Consider the following 27,885-nt stretch of genomic DNA (forward strand, 5'->3'; position numbering starts at 1 on the left):
TTGCATGGCTGCAGAAATGTTTCCTTGGCAAGTCAATGGGGCTTGGAAAGGTATGGTGGGAAAGCAGGTACCCTTTCTAAGCAGCAATAACAGGATGTGCCAGCCTCAACTGATCATCAAAATGCTGGGTTATTCATAAAGTAGCACATTTGATCTATAATGAGTAATACACATGCACAAAATGACATAGCATTTGTTTAAATATACATCTAAATGTGTGTGTGCGTATGTAAACTGGATTGATCTTCTACTGCGGAATTACTCTGGATATCTCTGCTGGTACAGCACAGATGTGCCACAGACCAGAGCCTGGATGTGTCTTAAGCTTGACTTTCCATGGACCACTTTAATGTGAGTCTTCAACTTTCAACTTCAACCACTCTTTAAATCAGACACATGGTTTATCTATCAGCTTTTTCTTTCTTCCATGATATGGATTTAAACTTGTACAATTGAGCCTCCTCATCTATGGAGCCTCTAGCAAATTGGCTCTGGTTAGTTTGTGTCTAGATTGCATCTGAAGGCAGGCACTGGTCTGTTCTGCATGATATTCTGGTGTGGAAACAGAACATTTGGAAACAGTCATTCAAAAAAAGGTTAATTAAAATTTTTGCCATGTCTGATATGACCAATGGTGTTCTAACAATGTTATTCATCATCAACAACAGATTTTCTTAGTTGCATCCATGTACAAATACTTAGAAATATCTTGATCTAGTCAAATTTAACATTAGACTGTTTTTTTTTCCCACCGTTTCCCTGTTTCTATGTGTCTTGGAGCACCTGATCAAGCATTGCCCTTGGTTTCCTTTTTACGTTAATGATGTTTATGTAAGTCGATACACTGACTTTCATTTGTCAGCTCTTTTGTTTCAGTGGCTTAATAAGAAACTATGAAATAGAGGTTGCGTAACCTCAAGACAAGTGCTCCAGGAAGCTGAGAAGTTGTTGAAGGAGCGGAGTGTAAACTAGGATTCAGAAAATATTTTAGTGATCTGACATGCAGAAATTTCAGTTGTATCTCCATCCCCTAAACTAGAAGGAGTTTGTATGGCTGAGTCAAGGGAAGAGGCAGATTACCAGATGAAATTGTTTAAGTTATGAAGAACACTTGCCTGTGGGTTTTCCCCCTAAAAAGGCTTGTTGCTCTTTGCTGTCTATGGATCTCTGCAGTGTACTGTGCTTTCTCAAGGAACTGTCAAAACTTATGTACAAGTAACCTGGTAAGTTTTCAAAACCTGTACCTAATCTTTTGAAATACAGATTGTTGTTTGCACTGTAAAAACTTCATATTGCATATTAGTGTTTGCAAAATTTCTCTAAAGAATGTTTTTTATGAAGAGCAGAGTTTGAGAATTAATGTTTAATATTTGAATTTGTGGAATCTGGTAAGGAACAAATCCCACTACTCTGACTGCATGCAATTACTATAAATGCTAAAGACCCTGGATGGTGGGGAAGATAAACTTTTATTCTTTCAGTTTATTCCTTTTACTTATTCATTTTAGGCTAGTCCAGGGCTTTTGTTATATAATCGAGGAAAACTGTAAAGTCACAATAAGTTTTCTGTCTGTGACACACAGCAATATCCTGAACCTAGCTGCAGCTTAATTTTCAAGTTATCTGGTTTAAATTGTGGGTAATTCTGTAAGTATTAAAATTAGTGGTCAGATCCTTAGTTTTATACTTTCTTAATATTCCTTGGAATAGTGTGCAATACATTCTACAACCACAAGACAAAGATAAGCAAAACCTCTGAAATCTAGATAATTATTCTGCCTTCAGGAGTTGCCTCCTTGCCTCTATTTGCCAGAAATGTTTTGATGTGTTTTAGAGCACTGTGTATCTTGCTTTGTAAAAAGGACATTTTGTGACTTGGTGCTAATTGTGGAAACCTGCTGCAGAGAGCTATCACCTGCTCTATTTTATTTCATACACTTCCCTGACAGTTCCTTTAAAACTATTTGGAGCTCTTTCACCAGTGAAAGAGTTAATTGCCTTCCCTGATGGAAACCTATCATGCAGTGATAACTTTAATGGGGATCCTTTCATTTGAGTTTAAATTAATTCAGAATAAGAAATAAGCTGCTCTTCCTTTCAGCTTTGAAAGACAGGAAAATCACATTTATGTTCAGTGAATGTATTGATTCAGGTGTGAAAAATGTAATCTTTGAGTCTGAGAGTTGTAGATCTTATTTTTCTCCTCTGATCTACTTGTTGTGTTCGATTTTTATTTTTTTTTTATTTTGTGATAGCTTTGATTCTCACTATTATCACAGTGTACCCAGTGCGCTGAAAATTTCTTCCTAGAATTGTTTTTAAAGGCTGCTCTTACCTGGTTTCAGGTCAAAAATTTAAGAGCTGCTATTCAGCTTCTCTAAGGTTGTTGCATACATCCTCAAATCATTTGCACTTGAGTGACAGTGATATAGGTTTTGCACACTCTGAATGACGTGAAAAAGCAGGCACTTTTGGCAGGAGAGGAAGGGTGGTGGCGATCACCATATGGCTGCGTAAAACCCCTTCAAAAGGTGCCCAGACAAAAGGCATTTAGCTTGAAGGAAGGTCTTTCCGCTCCCAGGAGGTCAAAGCCACTTGGCTTTGTCATTTAAGCCCAACATATTTGAGAAGGATTTGTTATTAACTCAGTGAACCAGAATGGGGAGTTAAGAGCCAAATTCCTACCTCAGACAGTTTGACAAACACCAACTGATTCCGCAAATGTCTTTGTTTGATGGTATCTGGGAAGTCATGTGAGAAGCTACTTCTCAACAGTAAATTTCTCCAGATGAGCAAACATCAGCCGAAGAAAATTCAGTTTACAAGAAGCTGATGACTTAGTGTGTTTTAATCAAAGAATTTTGGGGAAATATTTTGGTACTTTTAAAAAATTATATATTTTCCTACAGGAAGGAGAACTTGGAATTACTAACCTTTGCAATGTTAGTGACATCACTGGAGCAGTGAGTAATGGTTTACTTTTTTAATTACTGACATTTTATGTTCCTGGTATTTGAATACAATGGGTACAATGATCATATTTTCAAAGAATGCATGAAAATGTGCACAGGTGCCTGTCTAGCATAAGTCACTAAGTTGAGTGGGTAGATTTGGTTCAAATTATTGGAGACATGGCTATAATTTTTATTTAAAGAAAATGTGTAAAGGGTGATGATCTCTGCTGTGAGTTATGTTCACAGTTGTGATCTACAAAGTTTATAACCTCTCATTTTTGAGACGAGTCAAAACTAGTGTTGCATCCAACATGCAAATCATTAAGACTGTCTTATTCGGTTACCTCTGTACAGTCAAGTAGTTTATTTAATTTCCTCAGTGATTCAGAGTAAGAAAACTTAATTGTTGAACATTTAAAGTTCTCTAGGACTTCAAATGGTTGTGTCCATCATGGGGGTTTAATGTGAGCTTTCCATAGGAGTGTTCTTGGAGGACTTCAGCTGATTTCCTAGTTCAGATTGCAAATGCAGTTCAAGCTGGTGGTGATAGGTAACTTAGAGAATAAAACTTTTCAGCTCCCATGAAGTTGCTGAATAAAGCTTAAAGACTAACTGGCAAAAAAAAAAAAGGATGTAAAGGGATGCATACAGGATGATAAGCATGGTTGGAACCCAGGGGAGATGAGGTCTACAGTGGGGTTTTTGCAAATTATGTAACAAGAAGCAACAGTGCATGCCCAAAGAAAAAGTTCAAGGAAGGGCCACCTTTAATATTGAAGCATTCAGTGAATATGGCCACCAGAGACCTCTCTTGATAAACCTCCAGGACCATAACAGGACTTCCAATAGGAGGCAGATACTTGGAAATTAGTTCTAGGAAAGTGATGTTCATGTATTAGATAATTTTATAATACCTATAAAACACAATTTATAGGTATGATTATAGTAGATAAATATTTTTTTTGAAAAGTCTCACAACACACACAGAAATTAGATGTCCTTCTGTGTGTCTTGTACAGATAAAGAATGCCTGCTTTCTAATGGCTCAGATTCTGTTAGAAAGTTTTTTCCTGCCACTTTCAGTATCAGTGATTATACATGTTCTTTGAAGAGTGGTGGAGAATTCAGTCCTTCAGTATTTGCCACAGACTAGTAGCAAGCAGCCTCTCAGCACCTGATATCTAATGAGGCTGGGCCATTTATGATACTGGGACTATAAAAGTCTGTGTTGTCAGTGACAGTACATAGCAAGGTTGACTCACCTATTTAATTTACTGAGTATCTTTGCTCAGTGTTATCAAGTTTTCACTATAATTTTCATGAGGCTTTTCAACACTCAGTATCAGTCTTCTGCTTCTAAAGTTGTTCCAGCTTCCCTTTAAAAAGAAAAACCTTCACAATCACTAAGAAGTAGATGGGACAGCATAAACAAGAGAGGTCCAATATCAAAACTGAAAAACATAATATTTATTACTTCTCTGAAAACTCATGGTTTTAAAGCCAATGCCTATTGGCATGCACATGGAAGGACTTGTGCTGAACAGCTTTCCTCTGTGCTTTGCTGTCCTGCACACAACATATTTGCTGCTTCTGCACAGAGTAAAACACAGTGCTAAAACAAAGCTGGGATGGTGGGAGCACTGACTACATCATAGCTGGCTGAGTAAACTCATTCCCACAACAAGACTAAATTTATTTTGCTTTGTATTTGGTTTTGGATGGAGAAGGGCACTATACGACACAACTCTCTTACTGTAGGATCTGAGTACTTATAATACCCATGTATACCTTTAATGTGTTGCTAATGCTGGAGTAACCCTTGCCTTCAGAATTCTGCTTTCAAAGTCATTTTTAAAGCCATCCTCTGTCTTTGCAGTGTACACAGGGATGTCAGTTTTGGAATGCAACCATGAGAACTGACTGTCCACTGAAATGTGTGAGTATTACCTGAGTGTGAGTATTACCTGAGCTTTGGCTCTAGAGCACTTGTCTCCAGCCTGTCAAGCATTGTATCCAATGGCAGATGTTCAAAATCCAATCAGAGCAATGTTTCTGTAAAAAGATGTAATGCCTACATTTTTTTTCTCCGTTCCTTATAAATTCTGTTTTGGAAAATTAATAGTTCTTGTTATGCAAGTTGCATAGCAACAAGAATAACAAGAATCTAATATCAAAGGTTTTCAATTAGTTTGTCAGAATATATGTATTTTGCAGTTCATTAAGCTTAATGCAGGTTTTTAGACAGTGAGAATGCACTAGTACTTTTCAGGATTTTACTCTATTGGACCTGTTTCAGAGTTGCATGCAGATGTAAATGAAGCAGATTTTAGGCCCTCAGTAGATTGATTTCTTGTTTATACTAAACCAGGTGGCTGAGAACTAGCTTTGGTCTGGGAAAACTGCCATGATAGCTTTCAAACTTCTATTTTTTCTGCATATCTTGAACACCTGAATCTTATTCAACCTTAGCATCACTCTAATGTTGACTTTCTGTTTTTCAAGTGTGGGTTTTCCTTCTTTCATTATTTGCCAGTGATAAAGTTTTGTAATGTACTTTCACTGTAAGTAATTCTAATAAATTGGTATTATCTGTTTGAAATACTCTGATTATATTTTGCTAACCCCACATTTTATTAATTTGTTTCTTGGCAGAATGAGACATACACTAGAACATGTGAGGTAAGTTAAATGCCATCAGAGCAATACAAAAAAAAAATCACTATTTCAGTGATTGCTATGTCCTCACAGTGCTAAGAAATACAATGTAGATACACAAACTTATCAATTCAGGTCTCATTGTTTTGTACTCCCTAAAGGTGAAGAATGTGTTACGTACCTTTTCAGCATGGTGACCAAGGACAGGCTTACATTAAGAAAGCAGACAAATCTCACTATTATGAAACAGGACAGACCTATGTAAACCATGTTCTAGGCTCTCCCAAGAGTGTTGTTCATCCAATTTTCCATTAATTCCATCAAAGACTATCCAGAGAGAATGCTTGTTAAGGCTGGTATGATACCAGCTTGGCGAGAAGTGAAAACCAAGAGCTAGAGAGCTCTTTGGGAGCTGGAAGACAAAACTCTTGCCTGGATAGAACCTAAATGAAATAAAATGCAATTCAGTAAGGGGCAACATATGGCCCCTTAGAAAGAGACCTCAAGTGGGGAGTTCTGTGGATGGACTGGTGTTCACAGTGATGAGTTTGGATCAACAAAGTGCTGGTAAAGAGATGGGTGCTTTCAGCATTAACATAGAGGATAGGATGGGGATGAGATGATGGGGATGAAAGATTGTGTTTGGCACTGCTGAGACCTCAGGATGAAGGTTGATCCCAGATGGAAGGAATATATTTCAAGAAGGTGATGGAGGAGTTGGAGAATCATGAGTAGAATACAAACCCATTGTAGACCTGGGAATTTGATCAAAAGGATTTTTTTTTTTTTAGTCCAATTGTGATGATGACAAAGATTTACTAATGTATGAAATGGTGGTTTTGGAGTGTGTGACAAGTCCAAGAAGTAACCAAATTACTTTTGTAGAGACATAAAATGAGTGTGGGGGTTTTGTTGCTTTTGTGTTGGGGTTTTCTTCTTTGCCTGTCTGGTCACACAATATGCTACTGAAATGTGCTGACTCTGCAGGGGCTTTTTTGAGATTATCTTTCCACTGGATCAGCTGACTGACTTGACTACCCACATGTCAGGCACACACTGTATCACTGCATCCAAAGGATCAGGTCATTGCAGCCTGCAGAGCAAAGGAGTGGGAGTAAGAGTGGGACTTTTTCTTTGGCATTAGCTCAGTTCTGTTGTCTGAATACACCTTGTGACTGAAATCTGGTAGTATTTCTCATTCCATCTAGGAACAGGGGATTGCCACTGAATTTCATGAGAACAGTCACAAGAAAAGACATCAGACTGTGGCTTATATAAGAACATTGCTGATGGATGGAGAAAATATGAGGATTTATTGTTCACAAGTAGAGCAGCTGGCAAATTTCCCTTAAAATTTAAGGTTAGGAGCCTTAGCAATCCTCTTACCTCAAGCAAAAACTGGATTTATGGTTCAGGTTCAGACAAAAATCAGAAGAAAGGCTAACACAACAAATAACAAATGTTCAGAAATAGCTGTGTTCAATGAGGCAGAAGGCACTATGAATCGGCATGAAATCTGGGGACACTACCCCTTAAAACAAATATTAGTCATAAATTAATGCTGCACTGTACACTTGATAGCTACTAATACCTGAATTTTCACCTACTAACAGTGGTGATAATTTACCTGGAATTATTTTATTTCTCTGAATATGAAAATATTGGAAAAAAATATAAGTGGTTGCACTTGGCACTAAATGTCTAGATGTGACATAATGTATATAGGAATATAAAGCTAAGCAAGTTTTCAAATCTGTCTTGGTTGCAACTGTGTTGTCTGAAATAACATGTCTTATCAGTTTCCATAGGGTGCTGGAAGCGTGTTTCCCCAAATCATAGGAAGAGCAATTAAAAAACTTCCCTCACTTGCCATAATGAATTGCTTCTGAATGATCTTAAGGTTGATTATCACTTGAAAGGTTGCTGCTGTGTGGAGCAAACTTCAAGACTTTAAAGGCTGAATGAACTTGCAGAATAAAATGAGCCCAAATAAACCTCCTGCCTAGAAAAGCTCAAATAACCACTTCTCAAAAAGTTTGGATTTCCAGGAGATTCAGTCTTGCATGTAATTTTAAAGCTACTGAGACCCACCTAGAACACATTTCTACTTCTTAAGTTCTCTACATAAAAAGCAGGATGACACTATATTGATCTTCCCTACTTGAACTGAAAACTCAGGAATTTTCTGTTCTTAGGATGTCAGTGTGGAGCTCACTGCCCTGGGTATTTGTTATATTTGCAGCTTGTAGGCACAACTGTAACAGAAGGAGTAGCTGCTGAAAAGGAAGTGTGAATTAGGCATGGCTGTTATAAAAAATTGCTGATTTCAGCTATTTTGAAAATTCACTGGTAATACATTGTAAGAATGTGCCTCATTCATAGGGAATACATGAAGCAGGAAAGGGTGAAATGCAACATGTGGAATATATTACTAACTAGTCAAAAACCTTGTCTTCCTAACTCCATGGTCATCACTGAAGTCTATTTCCAGCTGTAATGTAGCCCCAAGTTCATGCTTTCCACAAAGGGACAGTGTGTAAGGAGGAATCCTTTAATTCAGGGCCCAGTGAATTGATGGAAAGTCCCTCAAGAAAATCTTTGGAGTGAGTTCATGGTAGTGCTATTTTTTAGATTTAATATAATTATTTCCACTGGGTTTGTGCATATGCAAAATGTCCACAGAATTTGTATGTATTTAAAATGTGTCTGCATGATTCTGGAAGGAAGTTTGCCTTCACACAAAGCTAACCAGTGAGTTCTGTGCCCTACACAGACAGTTTCCTGTAAGTTTGGCTGTAGCTGTGCAGAGGATGCATATGGAGATGAAGCACTAAGTAAGTCTGAATAGAGTCCTGTGTCCAATTGACAGTCTGATAAATTTGTAGTCTTGTTCTATGGTCTGGATTTATTTAAAAAATAGGAAAGTCTTGAGTATTTTCATTAATCAGAAAACTCCCACTATTTTTTTCTTTTAACTTTAAATACACTGAAGTTTATCTTGGAGTAAAACATTTTTCCCTCCCTTTCATGGACATGAGACAGTTTTGAAGCCAGTTTCAACTGTTTAAGATGATACCTTGGGCCAATACAGTGCTATTGAAATAGTCCCCTTGAAAACATTTTCAGAAGTCTCTTATGCCTTCTCTGTTTCTATTCAGAAAAATCTTACTAAGTAGCTGTAACTAAAAATGCACTTACACAAATATGGGGTAGTAGTCACAACTGCTCACATTGAACCTGGCCTGTTTCTGTCTGACTTATCAAACTGTCTTTGTCTTTAAAATACCATGCAAGTTACTCAGCAACACTTTCAATATATTCTTTTATGTGTTTTTATGGGCTTTGCAGCTTTTAGTGGGTGAGGTAAAAGGTTTTTACCTTTGAGATGCAGGGATTGCCATGAAAGATTATTTCTTACTGTTATATTGTATTTTCCCCTCAGGCTACTTGAACAAACCTAGTGCTCCATTTGCATCTGTCATTGGAAACCACAGTGTCACATTAGGGTGGAAGGCAGCTAACATCTCTGGGGTGAAATATGTTATCCAGTGGAAGTTCAACAAGCTCCCTGGTGACTGGAGGTACACAGAAGTAAGGGAGAACACCTCTTTTTACTTTGCAAGGAAATTGGCTCTTCTCTGCTCTTTTTTATTTTTTATTTTTAGAAAGATATTGGATAATATGTTAGGTACATGAAAGAGATTTTCAAAATCATGGGTGGCAGGGGGAAGCTGAGAAACTGGGGATTATTCCCCATTTCCTCTAGCACAGGAACTAGGGACCTTGATGGAAACTAGCCGGCAGCAGGTTCAAAACTAGCAAGATGTATTTCCCCACTGAATGGGTAGTTGAAATGTTCCGCTACTTCCTGGCATGTGTGGATGTTAAATTGCTAAATTTAAACTCCTGAATATTAAAATTGCTAAAATTACTAAATTGGGTTTGAGAAGTGACTGGAAAAATTAGCAGAAGGAAAAATCGAGTTCTAATAAATGCAAATATTCCCATTCTTTCATGTTGAGTCATGCTTGTGAAAAGCCAATGAGAATATTCAGGAGAAATATAGCTGTAGGCTTTGTCCTGTTTTTTTGGTTTTTTTTTAATACCTTTCCCTAGAGAAATTTTTTTGTTTCTTGTCAAAGCACAAAACTTGGCTAGAAAGACCTTTGTTCTGACTCAGTAGAGTTATTCTCATAATTTGTTCTTTTGCGTCAGCTGTACACTTGTTATCTTGCCATCATCTCTATTGGATCAATTTACAGGGCATGACAAGTTGGTGCCAGAAATCAAAGGTAAAGATAATTTGCTAAGCAGGAAGTTATTCTGAATGAATCATTGATGAAATAATAGGGAGCAATTACTTCAGACAATAAATATTTCAGTGTAACTAGGATCCTTTGTATCTGAAACCTGTGGTATACGTTTAAAATACATTGCTTGTTACATGCTACTATTTCAGTTTTTTTACTTTTTTCTTAAAATTTACATATTGCATTAATATTGCATCAATCCTTTGATCTACCAGCTTATTGTTGGGATTTGGTGCTGTGTTCTGAGGAAAGACAAGAGAAAATGTTCTGAAGAGATGGAAAATCAATGTCTATGCTGAAAATAACCATCAGAATTTCCTCTTAATTAAACTTATGATGCTGCCCTTTTTTATCCTGAAATAATGTATATTGTTGTATGAGACCTCTTTTGCCCTCATAAAAGTAGCTGCAGCTGGAGGAAGGAAAAGCCCAATTGTGTTTGTGCATTAATCTAGGTAGTATCTGAAACTTCATATACCATCAAAGACCTTCAGGCCTTCACAGAATATGTGTTTCAAGTGGTTTGGATCATTACGTCTCAACTGCAGCTCCATTCTCCACCTAGCCCCAGCTACCGGACACATGCTTTTGGAGGTAATGAATTGCACTATTAATTCCACCTTTCAGGACCTTAACAGAAACATTTGAGTTTCACTGTTGTTTCTTTGGCAGCAGACATTGGTGCCTAATCTTTAGAACCATGTGTGTGTCGTTTCTTGGGTAGCTGCAGAAGACCAAACTAAAAAACCAATAAGTTCTTTTTGTTTGACTGAGAAGATTTAGGGCTTCTCCCTGCTTTTGGTTTTAAAAGCAAGCACAGAAAAGTACATGGCCAAAATTGTGAGGGTACATGGGATACTTTTGTACATAATTATGCATGTATTTGATTGAAACACAGTCCTGTTTTTCTGAACATTAAAAAAAAGCTGAAATGCTGCTGGAATGTTAACTGTCCCTACTAATATTTGTTGGTGTGTAAGTGAATAAACAGGTGTGAAACCTAAAAATGTATTTAAAAACCAAAATCAGTTAATGTCTTCATCAAATACTGGAGTCAGTTATTTCTGTCTTGCAGTTCCTGCAACAGCTCCTGTCATTAAAGACATTCAGAGTTCAAGTCCAAACACTGTTGAAGTTAGTTGGTCTCCACCACTTTTTCCGAATGGATTGATTATTGGATATAACTTGCTCCTGACCAGTGAGAATCATGAATTGCTGAGAGCCTCAAGAGGGCACAGCTTTCAGTTCTACTCCACCTTCCCAAACACCACTTACAGGTACAAAAAGAAAAGATACCAACATGGCCAGGTATGAGGTCATGCTTCTTGCCCAGATAGCACCAAGTAGGCCTTAATGCCACTTCTGCACAACTGTGCTGTTTACTTACATCCTTGCCAAAAGCAAGGGCACCTTCCTTGAGGTAACAGAGTTACCCCAGGTAGCTTGGCTGCTTTTGCAGAAGTCAGATGGTGAGGAAGGAAAAGCACCTGGATATAGGGCTGGGAAGCTCCATTTTCTTAGCTAATGTTTTTAATTTTTTAGGCTTGTGTGGCATGTTTTTAGTACAGAGGGAGAAAGACAGAGGGGTCTTCTCTAGTCCTGTAAGCATCTGGAAAAATTCCTTTATTTTTATTAAACACAAATGTCTGCATTCTGCTTGCACTGGTAAATACAGATCTTCCTTGGAAATGAAGTTGAGTTGCTCTTCTGAGTCTGAAAATTTATTTTGAATTGAAATTTAGAAGATTCTATTGTTTTTTGGCCTTTGTGCAATTCAGACTTTGGTTGGTTTTGTTTTTTATTCTGAATTTCCCCAGGGCATTATATTTAAACAGGCATTTTCTGAAAGTCAAGCACTTCTGTAGCAGCTTCCCAGCTGGATAAAATGTTTCTCAGGCTATCTTTTAAAAGGAACCTGCCAACCAAAACCTGTCTCTTTGGTGTGCCATAGGTTCAGTATTGTGGCAGTTAATGAGGTCGGTGCTGGACCCCCTGCCGAAGCCAACATCACAACCCCGGCATCCGAAGGTACAAGAGCAGCAGAGTCCTTACCACTGTCTCTTCCTAGGGACAAACTCATGTCCCCTGGCCTGCCACATTCCTGGCAGGAGTACGAATATTTAGACTATGAACATGTCAAGGAGTTGAACACTGGGCAGTCAATAGCACATCAGAGGAGGTCCTGCTCTCCAGCTGTGGACATAAGGCATCACAGCATGGAAATGATCACTTAATGTGAAACTCTTTTGTCAAAAATTCTCAATCATCTCAAGCCAAGTATGTGAAATCATACCAACTTCTTTTTTTGCTCTTTCATGGAGGTATTTGTTTTATTGCATCAACTAATTAATATTGAAGGTAATGATGCACTATAGCTATTACTCAAAGAATTGCAGAATTATCAATTAATTGGCAGAGAAAGATAGATATACGTTGAGATAGAACACAAAGAGTGAAATCAATGAAATCGATGTTATCAAGATGTTCTTTTAGGAAAGAAAATAAAAGACTTCCCTTCTCATGAAAAGATTCAGTTGTCAAACACCTGGAAATGCTTCAGCTTTATGAAAACACTTCAAGACTGTCTCTGAATTGCCGTTGGTTAGAGACACTGAACTTGCTTCTCTAGTGCTTTTTAAAATATTGGGGGGTTTTTTGGTCTGTATTAGCTCAGACACACTGATGTTTCCTTACTTACAGCTCCACTGAGGATTGCTCTAGGGCTGGCTGACCCTGAGTTATAAATATTTGTATCATTTTTGAAAAGTCCAGACTGTGTTCACTATGTCAATCCAATTGTCAATTAATTTGAGGAAGAAAACAAACTCCATAGCCCCTGAAACCCCCACCTGATGGGGGTGGGGAGCCACCCCCACCCCCCTTGCTAGTCACCACATAAAATTTCAGTTGTTTCCCCCTGAATTGCACAGGCACGTGCTTTCTCTCTGTGCTAACATGAACAGACAGTGTTTTGTCATGCATCATGTCCAGAAATGGTGCTACTGCATCAGTCACTAAGCTGTGTAGATCTGAGCCCTGACAAGGGTAGGGGAAAGAATCTGATTTCTGCTGTAGATTGCAAGAAACATTGCTTGAAAAGAGATAAAGAGGTGATATTGGCCTCTTGTACTTTGCTCTGAAAGCATCATTATTGAAGCTACTCACAGTGCATCATGTGAGAAATACACACAGCTCAATCTATGCAGATTATCAGAATAAATTAAGACAGCATTTGATCACAGTTTTGTGATATCCATATGAGGAAATGATATCTGATTGCAGACAGCTGCTTAAGCTGGAGAGGAGAAAAAAAAAGGGAAGGATTGTTTGCTGATGGAAATTAGCCAAAATCATACTTGAAATAATACACCATCTTTAAAAATGAAGGTAACAATCAATTTAACAAGGTGTGTACTAGATTTCCAAGGATATGAGATTCAGAAGCCAGGCAAGCTATCTTCCCCAGGCCTATGTATAGACCAGACAGAAGGTGCAGATTTACTGGAGAGGTTTTGATGTGAATTACATGGGCCTTTATAAGCATGAAATCAGTTTATTTGACCAAAACTATCTTTGTTGACTTTAAATTCTGTGACTTTATTAGAAAAAAAATTAGAAAGTTTATCACCTTTGAAACAGATGATATTATCCCATTATCATCTGTAATAGGTACTTGTTTTTTGAATAAATCACTAATCATTACAATAAAACACCTAAAATAAACATACTTGCCTTGCTTTTCTCTAGCTCTGTGGGATAATATTTTAGTTTGACTGGGGTTTCCAAAGAAGTCCAGAGAGGTTAAATGTCCTATTTCTGCTGGATCTTGAAGTCACATGGGTGTCTTAGTGCCTTTATTTCCTTGAGTCAGTAAGGCTTCATTTGCTCCAGCTGACTTTCCCTCCCTAGGGACTGACTATTGTTGCAGTAATGATGGTGGGAAATTCACATGGCCTGTTCTCACCCTGTGTGAGGAGCCAGAATCAACTGTAATGGTGAATAACTCCATATACTTTCAGCACTCAAAGGGTTTAGGCTTTGGTCTGTCGCTGCTAATGTAAGGATGTATTCATACCTACAGACATACGTACCTTTGGGCACACATGCATATGCATGGCTATTAAGGATGTATCTGAGTTAGCCATGTGCTGTGGTCATCTAAATTCTGAATTTCTCTGTTTGCCAGTTAAGGAAAAAGCAGCATGGCTCTTTCTATCCAGAAAAGAGTCGTTAAGGAAGAGACACACAGGGCGTTTCCTTGACGCTGCTCAGTGCCTGACAAATGGTGTTATACACCACAACATCACAGGTAAAATCAGACCGGGCTCTCTACTTTTCTGTCAAGTGCCACTAAGACCTCTTTTCACTAAGGACAGAATGCACCTCACATAGCTTGAGACAGTATCTAGTCTCCTTTATAGTCTATGAGGAGAAATAGAAGCTTTCAGGACGTGATTTGAGGTGACAGGCATTAGGAAGCGATAAATGGTTCTCCCCAGTGTAACTGTTTCTCCACTGTATCTAGGCACCTGGTGCATTTTTTTACATTGTAGGTATCTAAATTGAAGTAAGATGAATCCATGTTTCCCTGCGATTAATATCTACTTTTTCTCAACGTGAATATGGAGAAATGAAGTGATTCAGACTTCTGAATAAAATAATGCCAAGTTCTAAAATATAGTGTTAGTGTGTTAGCATACTAATGAGGCATTTAGCAGCCAGAGTCACCAGATAACCACGTTATCTCAAATTACTCACCACTCCAATGTTTCTTACCTACAGTGATCCTTGGTGACAGTGTGGAAATCTGAGTTTATCTACCAAATTTCTCAGAGCCATAAAGGCTCCAGAGAAAGAATGTTGCCCCTGACTAAATAGCCTTGGATAGTGCAGAGGTGGCACAGATTATCTCAAGTTTGAATTCTAGAGTGAGTGGTGCTTTGTGAGGAGATGCCAGCTGCATCTGTTTGACCTGTAGAGGGGCAATCAGTGTCAGTTTGCATATTACATGTCCTCTCTTTGATTACCTTTCTGAAGGGCAATTCTCTATAATAATGTCACTTACAAAGCAAATGGGAATGTTTCCTTATTATCTGGAAGAAGACTAGAAGTGAGGAGAAAAAACAGTTAACTTTTCTCTGATGATGATGATGGTGGGTTGCAGACTGAAAAATATGTATTTTCAAGGCAAGTAGAAAAATTAACTGAAAAATGGAAACTTTCTTATATTATCTGTGTGCACATATCTTTCTATTTTTAGGTATTTCTGTGAATATTTATCAGCAAGTTGTCTATTTTTCTGAAGGGAATTCTATCTGGGTGAAAGGCATTGCAAATATGTCTGATGTATCCGACCTAATGCTCTTTTATGCTGGCTGGGGGAATATTGTGTCCATCTCAGTAGACTGGCTTTACCAGAGGATATACTTTGTCATGAATGAAAAGGTAATGCTCTAGTGCTTAATTTGAACTATTACATGATTAATTTTACATGAGAAAAATATTATTTATGTATAGATATATATGCACAAAATATAACTACAAAAATATATTTTAATATAACATTAATATTCACATATTTAGTAATTTAATAAAGAAGAAAGGCTTAACTATCAGGTCATATTTAAAGTAAACACCCAACAGGGAACTCTGGCTCCTTGCCTTATTTTTCTCCTTAGTACATAGCTGTTTTGGTTTTAATTCGTTTTTGAGACTGCCTTCACACCCTCCTCATATCCAGTATTGGTGCACTGTTTCTCTTGGTTACCCATCTACTCTGTTCATTTCCTACTCTGCCTCAGGAAGGTGGTCAGATAACTAGATAGTGATTTTTTGCTGTCTGTCATAATTGACAAAATATGTTAAGTGTTTCATACAATAGCAACAGCTCAGATTACAGCTACTTCAGTTTGAAATGAAAATGGAGATTAACCCTGCACTGGATTTCCTACTCATAAAACATCAGTTACACTAATGGTCAGACTTTGCGTGTACCCATGTAATCCTCTAATGTACAAAGGACTAGAAACCTGCCCATAATGGTTAGTGGGGGATTTTTATTTTTTTAATCCTCTTGCCGTGTTTGATCTTTTGCTTACTGAACAGGGAGCAGGAAAAGCAGTAGTGATGAAAAGATACAAATGAGCTGTAGACGAACAGATCGATGGCAGAGATGTCTGAATTCCAAGGTATCGCTTCCAGGACCAGAAAAGCACTTCCCTTTCCTGCCAGATCATTTTCAAAGTACAGGTTGCCTATACCCTCCAAATTGAGTATAGGCAGTTGATAACCAATTTTCCCTCTAGCTTAGAGGTATGAGTGACAGCTTCAGGGTAAGCTGTCGTGGCTTTGCGTACAAGGGTTATCCTTGGCTGACTGAATGCTCAGGATCCCAGAAGGACCTAGGACTGTGAGAGAGGTGTTTTACTCTCTTCATCCCCTGAAGGATTCTTTGGTCAGCTTGTCTGCTCATTAGCAAACACCCTATGAATGCATCACCCATTTTTCTTCTCGTTTCCCAGATACATTTCTGCCACTTAGAGAACTGCACGGTAGCTGAAGACGTCACTCCTCTTTACATGGCATCCCCTAGGAAGGTTATAGCTGATCCTTATAATGGGTAAGCGAATTCCTTTGAGCACTTGGTGCCAAAGGTGCTATAAAGCTCCTCTCTAATTTTCTCCACTTCATTAGTCATCTAGGTTCCTGTTTCAAGCACTTAAGTTAACAAAACAGAAGGGTAACAAATAACAAGCTACAAAACAACTGGAACGAGAGAGATGCCATGCAGTATTGTTTCATGCATTTTCTTCTTTAGGGCATTAGCGGAAGAGATAAAGCTTTTCCAAACCAGAAATTTGAGTTTCAGAGATGTCATGCTTTTATGAATATGAAGCTCAATGAATTTTAAATGTTCATGCTTAGCATTTAAGGTATTATAGAAGAAAATATTTTCCAATAATCTGCTATGCAGATTCCCAGAAGGTAAAAACTGATGTGTCTACTTCCCCAGTGTGTGTATATATATATATATATATGTATGTATGTATGTATATACTGATAGTGCCAAAAGCATTTTTCTATTGTGCATAAAGACAGGGACATGTCTTAGATGCTGAAATATTTGTGGCTCAGCAGACTTCTTGCACTGTAGTTATTTGGGTTTATTTTGCTCTGTGGCCAGTTATATCTTCTGTCTCCTGGAGGATGGCATATACAGAGCAAATCTTCCAATCTTTCCTGGCACTGCCTCTGCAGCTTCACCAGTGGTGAGATCCAGTGCTCTGAGAACTTTCACAATCAACTTCCGATCTAAGAGACTCATTTTCTTCAACAAAACAGAACAGGCCTTTGTGTCAGGTTTTCTTGATGGTTCAGAGTTTCACACACTGCGATCACACGTGCCATTTAATGACATGGAGAGCTTCGTTTATGAGGATAACACATTTACAGTCACAGATGGCTCGGCAGTTTTCCACGAGGAGGTCTCTCCAGTGGGAAGTTCTAGCTTCAATGAGTATATTGTGGACTGCAATTTGGCGTACCCAGAGTACTTTGGCATTGGCAACTTGGTTTTCTATGGGCCGTCAACTCAGCCTTTTCCTTTACCAACTGCTCCTTGTCTTGTCATGGCTCTGTTTGGATTGGACCAAGCTGTGATCAGCTGGAGACCACCTGAACACACCATTGGAAGCAGTAAGTTCAGCTAATTATCCCTGAAGGTCCACTTATTTTCTTTCTACAGAAATAACTTTCTGGTTTCCCTTTTCTTGACTTGGGCTTTAGTGACTTCAATAGAAGATAGTGATGGAAGTTATGGAATTACTTCTGCTTCAAAAATTTAGCCTATAATTTGCCAGTAAAAGAGCTAAATTGTCTAAATTAACACAAGTGTGTGTTGGCAATTCATATGCCCCCTGCAAAGATTTTAAGCAAAACTTGATCTTAAGTATGTTATGGAGTAGCAGTAATGCTGGGTACTGGTATCACATAGGAAATGGATGGCAGAGATGTAATGACTTTTGATCAGTGACTGTGCTATGGTTTCTACCCTCTGCACATGTGTCTTTGAATACCAGAAAATCACCTGGCCAGGGAAAATTTTTGTTCTAATTTCATTCTTCATGGGGGATTGAAGCATAGGGCCAGAGGGCAAGAGTGTAAATTTTTAATGTATCCCTTTCCTAATTCCACTGGTATTGGCATTTTTGAAAGGAGTCTTCAATGTACATTTTTCTTAAAGGATGTGTATCAACAGTTACAACAATTAACTCTGTACTCACACAATTATTTGCTTCACACAGGTTTATCTGCTTGGCAGAACTGGACCTACGATGTGAAAGTGTCACCTCAGCTCCCATTTGAGGAGGAATGGCTTGTCTCAAATATTAGTAGCACAAGGCTTACAGTGAAAGGGTTAGCCAGCTTCACAGCATACGAGGTGTCAGTCAGAGCTGTGTCTCCTGCTGGTGCAGGGCCATGGTCAGAGTCATTTAGAGGTACAACTTTAGAAGAAGGTGAGAATTGCTTTGTCACACAGGAAAAATGAAGAACAAATTGTGTATAAATCTTTCCACCTAGTGAGGCACACACTTTTGGCAAAGACTGCAAAATAAGGAGCACAAAAAGGTTTTTCTTAGAATTAAAGAATACAGGATAAGTAAATTTGCTTTTATTTAAAGTAGTAAGATTTTCAAACTAGAATAATGATATTAAATATTATTTATGCATTAACAGTTGGTACTTATCTTCATTTTTCTAATGCAAATACTCTATCAAAATATTATTTGATACAGTAAAAGAGGTGTTATCCCTTTTCATTGCTCTGTAAAGAATTTTATATGATGAAGTGGTTTGTGCAATGCCCTGAGGATTAATGACAATTCATGGAAAAGTGCAGCTCACCAAATGCTGAAAATCCTTGATTTGAGCATAGATAATCAGGGAAAATGGACGTGTGCAAAATGTCTGAGATTTCCATGTCTTTGGAATGTTTTTTTGAAACCTTGTTCACCCAAATTAACCTAAGTCTGAGGGGAAAATAGCTTCCAGTTTAAGGGGCTGGACTGTCTTAGGGGTGACTTTTACCTGACTTTGGTAAAGACAGTTCCAAACCCACAGTGATTTTTCAGCATCTAATAGGATTCCAAATTGCCTTATTGTTCTGGATCTGAAGCTGCCCTGAATCTCTGAATTCCCCAAATTATGATATTTTCATGTATTTCTTCTTTGTCCTTTATTCCTTAGGACAGGGGCAGCTTTAAAGGTGCTTTTGTAACTTTCCAGGAACAGGAACCTCTGCTATTGAAATACAAATATTAAGATAAATTGCTTGCTGGTGTGCACAACTGCAGTTTTCTTCCTTTGTAGCTGAAGAAGAACCATATATATTGGCTGTGGGGCCTGAGGGTCTCTGGAAGCAGCGATTGATAGCTACAGACAAGGAGAACTCATCCATCCTCATATAAGAAATGTTTCAGGTACATACTAAACAATTTGCACGCTGCTGCTACAGGCATTTTGGCATTTCTTAGCTCTCCATAAATTTCACCAACAGCACTGAAAGACAAGAGTTCTCTAGACTTGAATGTTGTGCAGAGCAGTACAGCGGCTTCGCTGATCCAACACTTTGGGTTCATCCCCTTCTATTTTACGAGTCAAATTAATCCTTAGTGAAACCCTTCTGACATCACCACAGTTACAGCAGAGCTAAAATCAACCCTCTGAACTAAATAGGTCTGTCTCCAGCATCCCAATATATGTCATACATTTATAATAATCAGGGCTATATATGTACAATACATGTACATTATTTCCTGTAAGGAAGCATTTACCTTCACATTAGCTGAGCCTAACTGTGCATTTGTATTGATTTTAAAAAAGCTGAAGTGCATGACTGCTTTTTATTCTTTAAAACAATGGAGTTTTTTTTAAATTTACATGTTTGTGTAATGCTTAACATCTTTTTTTTCTTCAAGACCTCGACTGGTATAATAACACTCTTTATTGGATTAATTCCATGGGGCAAGTTCAGACCTGGACATTGAACAAAAGAAAGGGTACCAATGAGAGCACTTATGTGTCTGATGTCAGAAATGCAAGGATGTTGGCCTTTGATTGGTTGGGTCAGTGCTTGTATTGGGCTGGCAAAGCAAATATGGTAGGTACAGCTGCATTTCTTAAAAGAAAAAAAAAAACCTTAAGTCAACAATAAAGACTGTAAGGCTGTATTTGGGAAAATAATCCCTACTTCTTGCAACCTGAGATACAGTTGGACCTTTGCTATTATAATGTAGAACAAGGAGGCCTTTCTTTACTTAAGTGATTTTCCACAGTTATACAGAAGTTTGGGGTAAAATATACACTAACATTCACTAATGCAGGATACTGAATTCACCAGGTGCAAAACAGGCAAATCAAACATATTATCAACAGTTTTGTTCAATTCAACATTGTGAAAATTAATGAAGATAGTGAAAATGGAGACTGCCCTGTTGATCTCAGCCAAGAAGTAGATGGACTTTATTTTAATCAAATTTGGCACTATTTGTTTACACAGAGATTTTCAAGGTTGACCTCTGCTCTGTGATATTTTGCAGATCACTGCAGTTAAAAAATAATTACAATTGCACTTTGTACACTCTCATATCAGGAACACTGACATGTGAATTATTTAAAAGGTATCTGACTTCAAAATTGTAGTGCTAATTTATGCAGTGCTGTCAAATTATGCCTTTCATTCCTTGTAAGTGCAAAGTCAGAAGCTGTTTTAAAAACTGGAGCTAGAAGGCCAGATTTCACACTGCCTTGCACCCTCATTTACACTTGTGAATAGTGAATATGAAGTGGGTGAGAAGTTCTGTCAGACAGAAGGCTGCCAAAACTGGGAAAGCGAAGGGAAAAAGCTATTTCAGCTTTTTTCTTTTGTTACTTTCTGGCAAAAATGAACTAATAATTTTGCATTATTCTTCATCCTTTTACTTTGAATGCAAAAGGTTTAGGCTTTGAAAGCTGAAGGCTCGCACAGTCTTTTGATAAACAGCTGTGGAAAAGTCACTAATGTACACTAAGCTGATCATAGCTGATGTGATGCTAAAGTCAATTCTTTTGTCCCTAGATCTACAGAAAATCACTGTTGGGAGGCCATATAGATGTTGTAGCTCATGTTGTATTCCCAGTGAAGGATCTAGTTGTGGATTCAGTAAATGGCTATTTGTACTGGGCCACAATGTATTCAGTGGAGAGCACAAGATTGAATGGAGAGGAGTACTTCATGTTACAAGAGCAGCTACAGTTTTCTGGTAAACAGGTGATTGATTTTTTACTTCTCTTTCTCTCTATGAGAGATGGGGTGGAGGGGTGGTGTGTGTTTTAGTATTTAGATCTCTTGAATATAGTCAGTGTTCATAGCTGTCAAAATTGTGGTTGCAATGCTGCTCCTTCTCACATGTGAAAGGTTCTTTTTTTTCCAAATGGTTTAAGTCTAATGGTCATGTCTGGCTTTCACATCAAAATATGGATCCAGAGATTCATAGCATTCTGCCTCTTTTGTGATGTTCCTCAGCTTGCAGGACCTGACAGGGCCAGTTTTGGGGCTTAGCACTTGGCAGGGATACCAGGGTTGCAGAAGTGCTGTTACAGAAACAGGTTTTACCTGTGATGATGAGAGAGGGGGAATGGCATCTGCCCCTGTTGCAGCCTGGCACAGCTTGCTGCTGCTGCCACAGTGCTGGTGAGGATGCCACATCTGCCTCCAGTCAGAGGAAAAAAGGGAGAGGGAATTGTTGTTTTAGCTGTATTAGGGTGGAGAACAGGTCCCATGCAGAAGTAGAAAGGAGAGGGAAAATAGAGATGCTAGTTCCACCAATAGCTCACCAAAGATCCTGTAATATGTGGATCATTAGCTCCCTTTTCCTACCTGGAGACACTTTGTTATGCTCTGAGGCCTGCACAACCTCCATATCTCTGCTGACTTCTCCTCTGCCTTTCTTCTACATTCACCCCTCTCTGATGTCCTATCAAGTCTCTTAAAAACTTGGTTCACTGCTGGCTCCTCATAGATCATTGTGAGCTTCTCCAAATCCACCCTGCCTCTGCCACCATGTGAGATTTGACCTCATTCTTGGTAGGTGGAATTTGGTCTTGCCGACACAATGGAAGAACTCTGATGCTGAGTATTCTTCTCATGAAAAGATCTGCCAAGGTCTTAGCATATTCTTTACTCCCTGCCTCCCTCACTTTCTTCCTTCCTTTAAAGCCCAGTCTTTGTTTTTATTCCACCTGTTATACAAATTGTACTCCCATTTAACCTGAAGCCAGATTGTCCATTGAAGCCTCTCTCCAGTTTTAGAGATCTATCTCTCTTAGTTAGCTTTGTATCATCCCCCAGAATATTTAACTTTCTTTTACCAAAAGAAAAGAATTTGGTGTTTCTCTGATCATAAAACAAAGCCAGGCCTGGTTTAGTCCATGAAAGGGAATTAATATTCCAAAAGGCCAGCTAAGCTCACAGGTATTTTACTTTCATGAGGGCTTGGTAAGAAGGAAGGCAGGTTCTGGTGTGCCACCTGCTATACTTGTAATCCTGCATACAGAGGAACTGTAAAACTTTCGTACATTAGAGAAAAGTCTGTGCTGCAAAGGGCCAATCTCTCTCCCAGTACTAGCCTCCCTACCTCTCTGGAAGCTGGCTGGTGTGGACTGTCTCCATGGGAAGGTATATGTTGTCCAAGCTCAGCGGCACACTTGGACATGTCTTCTGGATGATCTGTGGCACAGGACTGACATGTTCCACTTAGATGTTCTAAGTGGCAAACCTCAACTTCCTTGCCCTTCTCTTTTGATTCTCTACTTGCTTCTCTGGATCGCCTCATGCTAACCTCAAATTTCTTGTTCTTGCTTCAGGAACCTTGGCAGCAGTAGGACTGCTTGTCTGGTCCTGTCATTTTTTTTTTTTCTGCACCTTTCTCTATGTCAGTGATACCAGCCTTCAACCATTCACTTATTCACACCTCCTACAAACAAACATCTCCTCTCCTGCTTCTCTGTTGCCCTAATCTGTGCACTGACTTCTGAACTCAGCCTCCTGCTGTGATGCACACAGGCAAAAAGCCAAATACAAATGTCTAGATTGAGAAGTGACCAGTTGTAGCTGACAGGTGTTTCTTTATTAAAATAAATCTCAGAATAAAACTATCAGAAAAAAAAGGACAGCACAACATTCTTTAATGGTGGAATTGTTGAGCTGGTTGCTTACTGTTTCAATATCAAGAGGTAAATACATGTTTGCACAGGTACTAATATGTATTTTCTTTGCACAATGAAGTTCTTTACGTGAAAAGGGCATGTCTTACCTCAGTATTAAAGCATAGATGTAATAGTTAATTGCTGTTATCCAACAGTTAAAGTATGTTCTCCATGTGAGTGATTCTTACTGGTATTCACCATCTGTTTTTCTGATAAAGAATTGCTGTTCAGCTGGATCTTCAGCAGTTTGTAGCTGTACTTCCTTTTTGCTTGAAATCTGAATGCTAGGAATAGGAATAGAAAGAGCCTACTGTAAAAATGGCAGGTTTCCTAAACAAATACAAAGGCAGAGCTTTGAAAGTCTAATTTCTTTGGCAGGAACTAAATCCTTCTATGGCAATTATTTTGTTTTCTGATCAGTTGTTTAGCTCAGCTGGTGTGTATTGGCAGAGCTTGATTGATTTGAGCAGAGCTCCTCTGATTTATCCCAACTTAGGATCTGGCATAGACTTTCCAAAGCTCTTAGTAAGTTGTTTACACTGTACAGTATGATAGAACAAAAGTAATTTTATAGGGGAGCAGCAAAGCGCAGTATATGGAAGTGGGGCCAGGACCCTTTAGGTATGTTTTCAATATTTTTAGTCAAAGGGTATTTCAAATAGCAAAGTTTATCCTGCATCTCATGATGTTCAGTTACACTGCACCATCACAAACACATGTTGTGCCCAGAAACTAGTACCTCTCATGAGCTGGGAAGGTGCTTGCCTGTTTTTGAAGCATCACAGAAAGGAGGTGTTAAACTGCTGCCTAACTCCTGAAAATGAATAGTACAAATATTTATTTGCCTTTTAATAATGATGATACAGGGGTCAGGATAAAGAAGATGGACACATCTATAGGAAAATGTAATAGCTGCAGAAAAAAAAATGGGGCAAGGAAGAAGGGACCCAAAGGTTCAAAAAAGCAACATAAATTCAGGAAGATGTCATTTAGTGTGGAGCATGGGAGGGAGAATAGGTAAATGGGATAAAATATAGCACGACTGACTAAATATACACTTGGGCACATACACGCTGTGAGATATTTTTAACAGGACAACCTACAGGAGCAATCATTCAAACCTTGATTTTCTGACATACAATGTCAACAGAAATATGTCAAGAATGTGATTACATAAGGAGCAACAGACAACTAAGTGATATAGCATTTGCTTTCCTGTCATCATCTTCTGCAGTTTATTAATGAAGAGTTAGGGAAAAAAAAGGCTGTTCCACTTACATACATAATGGAAATTTAAGCTTATAAGAGAATAGTTATGACTAGTGTTTGCATGAGAAGTTTGAGAGCTGCTGGAAAACATGTTCAGAGAGGCCCCAAACAACTTGTTAGCTGTGCTAATGATATAAAATAGACTAAACTTGGTAACATTTAGCAGACTAACTTATGGAAGCAAATTCTTTTTTATTCACACAACAGATTATTAAAGATCTGATTTTTATTACTGCTGCATATGGCATTGGATCTGTTGTTTACTGCAGAAACAAGAAAACTCTATTTTGAATATTAGAACCTATTAAAAAGAAATAACAAATCTTTCATGTCCCTTAAAGGAAGATGAAGCATTGAAGTAATGAACAGGAAGATTGTTTGGTTTCCTCCCCCACTTTATTTAATAATAAATTATTTACAAAAATTTAAATATTCAAATTTCCTGCTTAATCAAATAAATGAATTAAAATTTTGCATCTATTTTCCATAAGTAATGCAATATTTTAACTGTTTATGTGTAAAATCAAAGCTGGAAAACAAAGACAAAAAACCTGAAATGCTTTTTTCAAAAGGTGATTCTGACTTTCAAGCTGGATATCACCCACCTGTTTCAGACAAAGAATGTTAAAATACCAGAGGTGTTTTGGAGATTTTGACAGGTACTTCCACTAAGCATTTGATATGCTATTGCCATCATATCGGAGGTACTCAGATACTCCAGGGATGAACACTGTGACAGGTGTTAAAAAAATGTTATCTGGAAAATTATCAGCTGCTATAAATAGGAGTCCACCAAGGAACTGATTATTTTCTACTGCTATCTCTTTTTGTGTTAGAATAAGCATTCATGATAGTAATGCTATTTTTGCCAATAAAGAGGAACTCATGATGTTGTCTAGACAACAGTTATGCCTAAGGGTGCTTATCTCAGAAGTGAAGATGTGTTCCAATTCCTAGTTGGACTGTTTTTTTTAGGTGGTTGGTGTAACTTTGGATCTCACCTATGGTTTTCTGTACTGGCTTGTGCGAGATAGTCTATATCTAAACCTATACAGAGCTTCTCTCTGCAAAGAAGGGTAAGTAATATATATTGCAGAGATAAGAAAGTCTGCATTCTCTAGTTTTTCTCATACTCTTTAAGAAAAAAATGTTGTCCAGTTTTGTATTTGCTGGGAAATGCCCTGACAAAGGCAGGAATGATGAGTCTGACTCCATGTTCTCAGAAGGCTAATTTATTAGCTTATAATACTATATTATGTTGAAGAATACTATACTATACTAACTAAAGAATACAGAAGGGATACTTGCTTAATGCTAAAAAGATAATAATGAAAACTCGTGACTCTTTCCAGAGTCTCAACACAGCTTGGCCCTGATTGGCCAATGAGTCAAAACAATTCACCAGAATCCAATGAAACAATCTCCAAACACATTTTACACACGCATAACACAGGAGAAGCAAATGAGATAAGAATTGTTTTCCTTTTCTCTGAGGTTTCTCAGCTTCCCAGAGAAAAATCCTGGGTGAAGGGATTTTTTTAGAGAATGTGAATGCCACAGTCTAGTGCTGGGCACACTATTTACTAATTTAATAATAAACAAAACCAAGAGCTAATGATCATGGCTAGCTGATGGCAAACTACATGTTGTGGTGGTTGGTAACAGTTTTACAGGGAGAGGAACAATGTACAGAACCTCAGCTGAACTGAGGTCATGCTCATCAATTTTTAGACTTAGCTTAAGGAAATAATTGCTGCTTATTGTCTGTTTTATCTTGGCATTTACAATGCTTGACAGCTTCCAAGTGCCTGGAGCTCTGTAACTGGCTCATCTTTCATGAATCTCAGGACTTGAACTGACACCACTTTCTCACCTGAGCAAACAGTACTCAGCAGGCTTTCTTCTTGATCATCCTGAATGTGAAATGGCTGCATAACTCCAGAAAGGCAAAGTTTATTAACACAAAACATAAAGAACACTGTTTATGAGTTAGCTTGATTATGTACTAAAGCCTTGAGAAAAATGGTGGTTTTCTCTAAGTGCAAAGTGTATAATGCATAGTAATTGTGAAACTATGTTTTTGCTCCCTTCCATGTGGAGAATGTGATTATCTTAATTTTTTTTTCAAGCATCAGATTAGATTGCTTAAACTTAATTGAGCAGCATCTGTATTTACATGTGCCCATAATGTTGCAGGCTGGCTTTGTGTGGAATCAGATGAATTTTCTGACAGACTTTAGACTTTCTATGATTAATAGTAAGCACTTAAAGAATCAAAATATGTTGATTAGTTTTAGCTGGAACATACAGCTCCATTATGAATCAATTGGCAGTCATAAATCATTGTCCCTGGTATGCCAGAATGCAGAGATTAGAAGTGATCCAGCCTAATGGACCTGGATGGTGTGTCAAAGCTTTTCCAAATTTATTTGGATGGCACGTGTCTAAGCTCAAAGACATTTCTGAGATGGCAAAATGACAGCTCTTACAACATATTTAATCTCTTACCAAGATAAATTGGGACCTAAAAAGGCCTGTAAGTTTTGACGTACAATATACAAGGCAGATTAAATCACGGGTGATCCCAGCAAAGAGAAATGTTAATAGATCTTAGTAAATAATCAAAGAAAACTAACAGAGTCAAATAAATCTGGGTTCCTGATCTAGTGAAGTAGAATGAATCTCATGCTCTGAGGTAGACTTCACTGTTTCAGTGGAATTGCTGAGAGAAGGTGGGCTGATTTTTCAAAATACTCATTTTTCTGCACCTATGCAGCAGAATTTTAAACCATTTTATAACTGTTTTCCAATGAAATAAAGGGAATGAAGGTCTTTTTGTTCTTTCTGTGATGTCTCATATTCTGAAAAGTGTTCCTCTTTAAAGAGCTTAAAGAAAAATTATTTGACTTCCTGCCTCCTACATTTTAGAATTTGAATTATAAGTATTAAGAACTTGAATTATAAAAAACTTTATAGCATGTCAAACCTTGCATAAAGCTGTTCCCTCTACATGTGGGCTATCAGTTTGCTAATTTCATACATGTTTCCGCAGTTGTAGTAATGCCATCATCACGGAGTTTGCAGCATGGAGTACTTCAGAAATATCTCCGGGTTCACTGGAATACTACAGTGGTCGTCTGTTCTGGATTAATAGGCTTCAGTTCATTACAGTCCAGGAAGTCAATCAGAGCCTTAGCATTCCCTTCTCACAACCAGCAGAGTTTACAGCCTTCACCCTTGTTCAGGCATCACTTAAACCTTTGCCAGGTACATTATTTTCTTTATCTAAATGCCTCAATAAAGGTATTCACTATCAGCCTGCAATTCTTCATTCTTGAAATTCTTTGCCCATTTGACAAAAGAGAAGGATAAGAGCAAATTACTAATAAATATATTAATAACTCATAATAAATATATCAGGATATGCCTGATATATGTGTGTATATATGTCA

At 38.0% G+C, this 27,885-nt stretch overlaps 1 protein-coding gene across 1 annotated transcript in view; it reads left to right on the forward strand.

Annotated features, from left to right (window-relative positions):
- The first annotated feature begins 1,100 nt into the window (after nucleotides 1–1,100).
- The window catches only part of ROS1 (ROS proto-oncogene 1, receptor tyrosine kinase), a 67,465-nt gene continuing 40,680 nt past the window's right edge, over nucleotides 1,101–27,885 (forward strand). Inside the window, 20 exon segments of the mRNA XM_036381075.2 lie at nucleotides 1,101–1,223; nucleotides 2,910–2,963; nucleotides 4,831–4,890; nucleotides 5,607–5,633; nucleotides 8,383–8,443; nucleotides 9,052–9,200; nucleotides 10,375–10,513; nucleotides 10,995–11,196; nucleotides 11,871–11,947; nucleotides 14,106–14,228; nucleotides 15,180–15,364; nucleotides 16,441–16,538; nucleotides 17,103–17,614; nucleotides 18,223–18,435; nucleotides 19,289–19,342; nucleotides 19,345–19,398; nucleotides 19,897–20,078; nucleotides 21,036–21,227; nucleotides 25,409–25,509; nucleotides 27,486–27,700. Of these exon segments, the coding sequence (XP_036236968.1) occupies nucleotides 1,101–1,223; nucleotides 2,910–2,963; nucleotides 4,831–4,890; nucleotides 5,607–5,633; nucleotides 8,383–8,443; nucleotides 9,052–9,200; nucleotides 10,375–10,513; nucleotides 10,995–11,196; nucleotides 11,871–11,947; nucleotides 14,106–14,228; nucleotides 15,180–15,364; nucleotides 16,441–16,538; nucleotides 17,103–17,614; nucleotides 18,223–18,435; nucleotides 19,289–19,342; nucleotides 19,345–19,398; nucleotides 19,897–20,078; nucleotides 21,036–21,227; nucleotides 25,409–25,509; nucleotides 27,486–27,700 (2,821 nt within the window).

This window comes from Molothrus ater, chromosome 3 (genome assembly GCF_012460135.2).
Source record: "Molothrus ater isolate BHLD 08-10-18 breed brown headed cowbird chromosome 3, BPBGC_Mater_1.1, whole genome shotgun sequence".
NCBI classification, from domain to species: Eukaryota; Metazoa; Chordata; class Aves; order Passeriformes; family Icteridae; genus Molothrus; species Molothrus ater.